Here is an 8998-nt window from a genome sequence, read left to right on the forward strand (position 1 = left end):
TTTGTCATATTAAACAACACAAATTTATTAGAAAAAACTATTTTTTTTTGTTTCTGTTAATCTGCTGTCAGCACACCAGGCCACTAGATGGCGGTATTGTGCCCGGCAGTTACTGTGCCGTCTTCTACATGAGGAAGAACCAACCTGAGCGCGTTTCCTGATAGTGAAACCTTTGGAGCTGGAAAACACCGGGGTAAAAAAAAAGATCTTGCAAAATTATTTCTGTTTGTAAACTATTTTTATTTGAAAAAATAGCACATTTTTCTATAAATTCATGTTGATTCTTGGCTATAGTTTACTATATTCTGGCTGGCGGACCACTTAGGTTCGTTGGTTTGACCGCTGTTTCTGTTCTGCCGTTGGCCTGCTATAATGGCTTCAACGGTAAAACTAGCATTAGCTCGTTAGCTCGAAAGAGGAAATACGTTTGCTTAAATTTTACATAACTTACTTTATAGGCACACAAATGCTGCAATTTTACCTTATAAACAGATAGTTAACTTTTTGTGGGCGCAGACATGGCGGCGTTATGAAGGATTTTAAAGGCGATCTGTGGTTTATGACACTTGACGTTGATGAAAGCCTAGCTGCGTGGAAATATGAAGCTATTTTTTCCTGCTGTAATTGCGGCTTGTAAAATTAAACACGTGTTTAAAACAGTGTATATTTTTAACTTTACCACTGGTTCAGCTTCCAGCACCTGTGCCTTTGGTAAAATATATATTTTTTATCTTTAATTTTAACATCATGTTAGAACTAAACAGCACAATCGATATTTTTGCCATTGACTATCATTTAAAATGCATTTTTAAATACATTACATACATGAGATATGGGAATGAAATTAACTTTAGCTTTTTGGGTATCTAAAATGTATTTTTTTGGCTGAAACCGGCATTGAAAGACTTAGAAAATATACTAATTTATAAATATTTATGTATGATGAGAAAGGAAGTTTTAAAGGCAGTAATAGAAACTATGGAAAAATATGCTGATACATGATATGTCTTTGTAAGTCTAAAATATCTATTTTTAATTAGCATATTTTTCATCCAAAAGTGCTGGTGTAACTATCGCAAATAAATCTTTGTGCACTTGTTTGATTAAATAAGTTCTTCATTCGCCTAAAGTTGGTATGCAAATTGAATATATTAACTTTGTTATTATATTCTGAAAACTTTAAGCTACAAAAGTAAATWAAAACTCTTTTTAAAGGACAGGACAAGTCGATAGCAGTGCAGTCACAAATCAAGTTACTTGTACAAAAATCACAAGCTCACTGACGGTAACGTAACGTGTAAGAACACAGTAATCAAATTTCCTTTTCTTGGCAGAAAGGATGTCTTCGAGTGACGATGGGTATGTGGTCCGGATCAGAGGACTTCCCTGGAACTGCTCACGGGACGAAGTGGCCAGTTTCTTCTCTGGTGAGAATAAACACACATCAGCTGCTGAAGTCGACCATTAACTTTGAGTTCTGTTCGTCACAATTAACAGTTGTGTGTTCCAGGACATATGGTGTATTAAAATGAATCAATTTTTGCCTAAATTTGTATCTCCATTTCTCATTGCGTTTGTTTCAGTTGTCTAAACAAACCGCTTTTACCCATTTACTTAAACCGTTGCGTATCCGGTTATTTCTTTTAGCAGTTGAGTGTTTTTGTGAACAGTGTTGATAAGTTGTAATACAAATTATTCTCATTCTGTTCAGTCAGCGTTGGACAATTTTGTTTCATTTTATGAATAACTTTGTTGAAATGTAACCAGCTGCAGTGACTTTTTACTAAATTGGTTCTCCGACATGACGACGATCCGTTCCTGCAGACTGCGACATCGTGGGAGGCGTGAGTGGAGTGTGTCTGACCTACACTAAAGAGGGCCGATCCACCGGTGAGGCTTTTATTGAGCTGAAAACAGCTGACGATTACAAGAATGCTCTTGCCAAGGATCGTAAATACATGGGACACAGATACGTGGAAGGTAAGTGTTGGATTTGTGGGTCTTTATTCAAAAATGATTGCTTTGCTGTTCATGTGGTGATTATGCTGTTTCCCATTCCCCCTGTTTACTGCAGAGGTTTACGTTTCATTGTATAATTGTGTGAATATAGTCTCTTTGTTTGAGATTTAAATGCCTCTTTCTTTTACAGCTTGTGTTATGTTCATATTTCCGTGTGTTCATGTGTTTAAAACAGTGTTTAAGTCAAAACATAGTGAAATGGAATGGGTGCTGAGACGTAGCGGCCCTCCTCCTGACAGCTGCAATGGCTGCATGCTAAAATTAAGAGGACTTCCCTTTGGATGTAGCAAGGAGGAGATTGTCCAGTTCTTTTCAGGTACACAAATGTTAAAGTGTTGCTGTAGCCTTTATGATAAAATCTTGTTCACTGCATCTTGGTAGAAGAAAATGTGTTTACATTTGAAGTTACTGTGTGTTGTTGTTGATAGTGTTGGTTATGTGCATAAAGGTTATTAAAATCTGCAGCATGTAGGCACAATGCGAGCTTTCACTCGTTGGTTGCTAATATGGCCATAATAATTCAGTTTGACTATGTAGCACTAATTCACAACAAATGTAATCTAAGACATTTTACTACACAAACAGATTTTCATTTCCCAACTTCCTACAGTCAAATTTGATGTTTGATTCAAATCTAATTTCATTATTTAGGGGCCAAGTTGAATTTATATTCATACATTGTAGCAAAAAAGTAAATCGTAGTGCATAGAGGAATAAGAAATAGCTGAAATTCAAATGAATTTCATAAATAAGGGTCTTTTTTTGTTGATTTTCTCTTGAGCATGAGTTCTTCCATAATTCCTCAATTTAGGATTTTGACTGTAACGTGGAGATTCAAGACAAAAATAAAACGATTCTAACAAAAACTAGTGACGTCTGAAATGTGAGTCTCCATATATTGCAAAAAGTTATTTGATCAAACCTTATGATCCGAACGCTGATTTTTAAATTTTTTTATTTTTTGTTGCTATATATTAGGAACTTATTTATTTATGTTTCTGTCACTGATATTTTACCTTTTAAAAAAGTTTACTTGTATGAGCTGGGAGGGTTTGGCGTAAGATAGGACGGCCCAACAAATTGATTATTGTCAGGTCGTATCAGTGTTATAGTTATTATATCAGATGCAGGAAGAGCACCGTCACCTAGGACTAACCTAACTTTACCAAATCAAAATTACCTGAGTGACCCACCCTCCCCCACCTTCTTCAAATCAGACTAAAGTGGTGTCAGACGTTTGTGGAGCAAATATTTTTGTTTCTGCCTGGGCCTATAATTCTACTTTACAATAAATTGTTCCAGAAGTTATTGCGATGAACGATAATATCGTTGTCTTGAGACCATTTTTAAGTAAAATTATGTTAATGGTGAAATAATAATGCAAGAACACATTCTAAAAGATTCTAATGAACATTTAACACTGGAACTGGAAGACGTTTTAAATATCCAACATAAATTAACAAAACAACAAAGAAAATAAACTTTGAAGTCTTTGTCAACATTGTCCTTCATAATAAGGGCTAATTGAGACCAAAGCACCAAACTGAAGACTTTTATCATCCAGTTTTTGGTAGAAAGAGGAAGAAAATGAACTAAACGATAAATCATGCCACTGGAAATTGTTTTAATTTATCATGCGATTAATTGATTTATTGATTATTGTGGCAGGCTTATTTGTGCCGCTATCAATTTAAAGATATTAAGAAATATTTCCAAAGATCATGAACAGTCAACTCCCCCCCAACAGTTTTATGAAATCTAAATGACCTTTTAACTTTCATTAATATCGTCAAAGCTAAAGCAGGACAAAAGAATTTCAATGTTTGTGACGTTTTACAAGATGCTACTGATGATGATGATCAATGATGACACTAATCGCTAACGCTCCACTCATGCAGTGGGTGATGTTCTCAACTCTTCCTACCAGTCTACCTACCGACCTATGTATTTATGTGTGCTTGGGTTGAAGGGTTCAGAATCGTGCCAAATGGGATAACTCTGCCAGTGGACTACCAGGGGAGGAGCACAGGGGAAGCCTTCGTGCAGTTTGCCTCAAAGGAGATAGCAGAAAAGGCTCTGGGGAAACACAAGGAAAGAATAGGGCACAGGTGGGACAGACGGGAGAGGGACGGGCTGGACTGGGATGGGTTTCTATGATCATTGTAGAATAACTGTGGTGTTGCTTACATGGGCTGAGCAGTGGGTGAATGTGTGGGTTCGTGGGCTAAAACATTTCTGGAGAAAAGGGGGGAACTTGGTGATTTAATTGGGTGGGTTGTGTAATTCCAAAAATATTAATGAAATGGTTTTAAGGGGTTTTTCTGTTATTAAGCACATTTTGAAGCTGCTGTTACACATTAACCTTGTGAGACAACGACATCTGGAGATGTTAGATCATTTACCAGAAGTTGACTTGCATGCAGAAGTATTCACACCCCTGAACATTTTCATACTAAAAACGTGGAGGTGTGTGAGATGAACCAACACAAAGTAGCACACAAAAAGTGAAATATTATGTTTTTCTTATTCAGTTAGCAAAACAATGTTGGTACATTCTGGTAGGCCTGTAACAGATTTTACTGGACGATAAATTGTCCCAGAAGTTATTGTGATAAACGATGATATTGTTGCTTGGAGACCATTGTCAAGCAACATAATCTTAAAGGCATAATAACACAGAAACACTTTCTCCAAGATCAAAAAACTTTACATCTTAATGAACATTTAATACTGGAACTAAATAAACAAACAGTTTTTGTAAACAAAAATTGTCCTTCAAAACAAAGTTTGGTTGAGACCAAAACATCAAACTGGAGACTTTTTTTATCCAGTTTTTGGTAGAAGAAGAGAAAAACGACGCAGATTAAATTTGTTGAGCTCATTTTAGTTTATCATACGATTAATTGATTTATTGTTTATTGTGACAGGCCAGTATTCTGGTACCTAAAATAAAACCCAGAGCAACCAGAAGCCCAACTCGGCCTGGCCAGGAGAACAGAGATCTGATAAAAGCATCCAAGAGACTCATCATAAGAAGTGAATTTGCTCTGACCAAATGGACCAATTTAAACATTTTGGTTCGGCCTTAACACACGTCCAGAGGGGCGCTCTTTAGTTACATTTAGTGTAATTTTGAAAGACAACCAGCTAGAAACAGGCAAACTTTCTTCCCCTGATCACGGTGCTAAAACGGTCCAGTCAAAGTACATATAAACCTAAGAGTCTTTGGCGAAGGTTTGAAAATTAGACTTCATACATTCTTTCCATCCATCCTGATTGAAGAATTTCTGCAAACCATCAATCATTTTACTTCCACTTCACAGTTGTGTACCAGTTTGTGTTGGTTTTATAGAAGAAAATCCAGATTTAATACTTGGAGGCATTAAAAGTGTAGAAATGGAAAAAGTTCGGAGGGTGTGAATAGTTTTGGCAGCGTTGGTTTAGGACCATCAGAGCATCTCAGTGATGCTCAGGCAGCAGAAAGTCAAAGCTAGACCTAAACACCCTGTATGGATTAAGCCGTACGCATCAGTGGTGAGGTAGAAATCTAGAACAGGAAAATGCCCAGATGATGTTTTTATGGCTGCAAGTTTCTGTTTTCATTGTCTGTCTGTGTCGTTTCTGCACGGTAAGCCTCTCACCTTCCTCCCCGTTGTCCCCCGGGCCTCTCGTGTTGCAGGTACATAGAAATCTTTAAGAGCAGTCGCTGGGAGATCAAAGCGCACTATGACCTCCCCCGGCGGGGAACGTCGACCCAGAGGCCCGGGCCCTATGACAGGCCGGTCATAGCGGCGCCCCGGGGCAGCCTGTATGGGCCCGGACGCAGCGTGGGTCTGCTGGACAACATGAGGAGCGGAGGCGGCTACGGAGGAGGTATTCGATTTATTCATTTCAAACAGGTTTTTAAAAACAATCAGAGAAAAAACATGCATACATAAACAAGAACAAAATAATTAGTTTACCACAACTTTTCTGTTTGAAAAGGAGTAGGAAGAAGTGAACGCTTATTTACTCCTACCCTTTATCTCAGTTTAATGAAATACTTTACCTGCTGGCTCAATGATGATCAAACATTTGTCTGTTCAGTATCCTGGGCTGAAGAGCCAACAGATCAGTTAGTTTATAACCGTCTGCAGCAGCAATGACAACAGTAAGTAACAACCTGACATTCAGCTGCAGTTTCCTGAAATGTGCAGCTCTGTAAAAACTAAGAACCCATTAAAAACCTCCTGGTTGTTCCACCACATACTGATTTCTGAACTGAGTTAAAACATTAATATTGTTATTTCTAAATGAACATAAACTTGTTTTCTTTGCATTATCAGAGTTCTGAAAGCTCTGCATCTTCTTTGTTATTCTCACCGTTTCTCTTTTTCTGCAAATAAAAATTACATTTTTGCTCTGAGTTTCAGAGACATGCTGTCAGTAGTTCATAGAATTAAAGAACAAAGTTCATTTTACTCAATCATATACCTTTGAAAAGTAAAATCGGAGAAACCAATCATTTTAAGTGGCATCTGAATTTTTCCCAGGGCTGGCTGTGTATGTGTGTCATTAAGGGAGCAGCGATTGCAGTTTTCTCTGATTGCCGATCTTTAAAAAGCCTAACCTGCCAATTCTGATTTTGGCCGTCACAATTATTTTAGTTTGAAATGAAAGAGCTGGTCTGTCCGATAAAACCTCCAACAGGACAGCAGAGTTCAGCTCCAGTAGAAAAGATCCACTGATCTCCAGACATTAAGAAAATCAGCTGACCAATAAATCAGTGCACCCCATATGTTATATATTAATATTTTTGTTTCATTTTTTTAATTTCATTTAAATGAGGAATGTGTAAAAAAAAAAAGGCATAAAATAAAGAGGAGTGGATAAAATAAGGCTATACTTCTGCCTACTTTGTTTTTGTGTATATAGTTGATATTCATTATCTAAAGTATTTGAATTGTTTGACATAAGTAAACTATAAACTAAAAATGCATTATTGGAGTTTATCTTTATAGAGATGATTTACCAACAGGTTTATTCTGCCAATGATTTTAATGTTTGAGTCAAGACAGTTTATTTTATTTTATTTAAGCTGAATTAAAGTGTTTTTTGTGTATATATTGTGTTTTCCGTTCAGGTTACAGTAGCTTTGACAGCTACAACGGTCTGAGTGATTACAGCTACAGCGACGGGATGTTTGACGACCGGATGAGAGGAGACAGAGGAGGACGAGGTAAAGTTTTCCGATTCCTGTCCAAATAATTGGAAAACATGAAGAACTATGATTCAGTCCAGCTAAACGGATCATTGCTTTCTAGAATAAATTAACATTTTAGATAACTCTGCCGTTTTCTCACATTTTTAAACACATTTTTTGAAAGTTATGCTGATTTATGTGACGTTTTATTCTTTTCTGAAAGCCACTTCAGTTTGTCTCACTTGGTAAATTTCTAACATTTTGTTTTTTGTCTGTAGGAATCGGAGGCCACGGTTATAGCGGACAATCCGATAGCGGCTCAAGTTTCCACGGCGGCCATTTTGTTCACATGAGGGGTTTACCTTTTCGGGCCTCAGAGGGCGACGTTGCAAAAGTAAGAACATAATTAACGTGAGACATTTTACAGAGAGTAACTAAGCACTGGGGTACCTGGTGTGGTAGCAATAAAAGGTTTTCCTCCATTTTTTATTGCCTGCAGTTTTTTAATTTTCTTCTTTCTTGTAGTAGAATTAGAGCAACTGCATGTAGATGTAAACTTGGTAATAACCGTCTCAGCAGAATCATAAAATGGAGCCATATTTTTTATTTTTTCCCCAGTTCTTCTCTCCTCTGAACCCGCTGAGGATCCACATTGACATGGCGCCGAACGGGAAGCCGACCGGAGAGGCAGACGTGGAGTTTCGCTCCCATGAAGATGCTGTGGCCGCCATGTCCAAAGACAAACATAATATGCGTACGTGTCTCTGTTTCTGTGCGACAGTTTGATGATCCTGGAAATCATGAATGCTGAAGTGATCAAAAATCTGCTGACATTGTTTTTGTGGGCAACATGCTGCTTGAAAAGCTTCTGAGCTGTTTGACATTTTCYTGTTAGGATTTGAACCGCATTCAAAAGGTTTTACATCTTTCTGTAGCTTTTTTTATGTTAAAATGAGACAAAACATAACATAATGTCTCTGAGAAACCTGAGCAATAAGGAAAAATAATCAGAACGTTGACATGGTTGAGACACTGATTCCTACCTAAAGTTTGTGATTTCTAAAARGCTCCTAACATTTCAGCCATTTTTAAGCCCATGACAATGTTTAAAATATGTAGAAGGGTTAAATGTAACCTTCCTGTTATTTGTTGAAGCCTCTCTCTGTGAGGTAGCAGCCTACATCAAGGGCTCTCAGTAACAACGTCTACAATGAAGGGTATTTGCTAGTGTTTTTTTATGGTGTGTTTATTGAAAAGTAATTGTTGATTACAGCCACCARCTGATTTCACATGTTTATTTTCTGGTAAAAATAGTCAGGAAGGCAACATTTATCATCAGGACGTTGATYTTTAACACTTGAACGTTTTCTCCACAGAGCATCGCTACATTGAGCTCTTCCTCAACTCAACGGCTAATGGAGCAGGAGAGATAAGTGAGTTCTCATTCAGACGATCACAAATCACTTATGGACCCCGTGCATGTTATTGTTTATACCCTGAAATTTCACACCGTTCTTTTACATGCCATGCGTAGCCGCGCTGCCGCGGTAGAACAGTTCTGCTCACTAAATTAAACCTGAACATGTAGGTGTGATAAATTCAGTGCAGTGTGCCACAGCAAAGAGAAAATAGTGCACAAAACCTGTCAAAGAATAACTCAAAACTACTTTTTTCYCGCTCTCTGTCTCGGCTATGACTCGTTGCCATAGCAACAGACAACAACGCTCCTACATGTTTCAGGATTCAACAGCAAAAAGCACTCAAACATTCCCCACACAAAGAGCAGAACATTAAGTC

General features: G+C 37.6%; 2 protein-coding genes across 3 annotated transcripts in view; one reads left to right on the forward strand and one right to left on the reverse strand.

The window, feature by feature from the left end:
* The window catches only part of pbld (phenazine biosynthesis like protein domain containing), a 6725-nt gene extending 6205 nt beyond the window's left edge, over positions 1-520 (reverse strand). Inside the window, exon 1 of the mRNA XM_008405850.1 lies at positions 502-520. Within this exon, the coding sequence (XP_008404072.1) occupies positions 502-520 (19 nt within the window). The remainder of the gene's footprint in view (positions 1-501) is intronic.
* Positions 98-8998, forward strand: part of hnrnph3 (heterogeneous nuclear ribonucleoprotein H3 (2H9)) — a 10630-nt gene continuing 1729 nt past the window's right edge. The window contains exons 1-10 of one of the 2 annotated variants that reach the window (XM_008405832.2): positions 98-193; positions 1335-1427; positions 1825-1980; positions 2195-2335; positions 3989-4127; positions 5699-5892; positions 7142-7237; positions 7480-7595; positions 7820-7955; positions 8578-8634. In XM_008405832.2, coding sequence (XP_008404054.1) covers positions 1340-1427; positions 1825-1980; positions 2195-2335; positions 3989-4127; positions 5699-5892; positions 7142-7237; positions 7480-7595; positions 7820-7955; positions 8578-8634 — 1123 coding nt within the window. In that variant the 5' untranslated portion in view covers positions 98-193; positions 1335-1339. The remainder of the gene's footprint in view (positions 194-1334; positions 1428-1824; positions 1981-2194; positions 2336-3988; positions 4128-5698; positions 5893-7141; positions 7238-7479; positions 7596-7819; positions 7956-8577; positions 8635-8998) is intronic. The other variant, XM_008405833.1, reaches the window with a different exon arrangement.

Source organism: Poecilia reticulata, linkage group LG3 (genome assembly GCF_000633615.1).
Source record: "Poecilia reticulata strain Guanapo linkage group LG3, Guppy_female_1.0+MT, whole genome shotgun sequence".
NCBI classification, from domain to species: domain Eukaryota; kingdom Metazoa; phylum Chordata; class Actinopteri; order Cyprinodontiformes; family Poeciliidae; genus Poecilia; species Poecilia reticulata.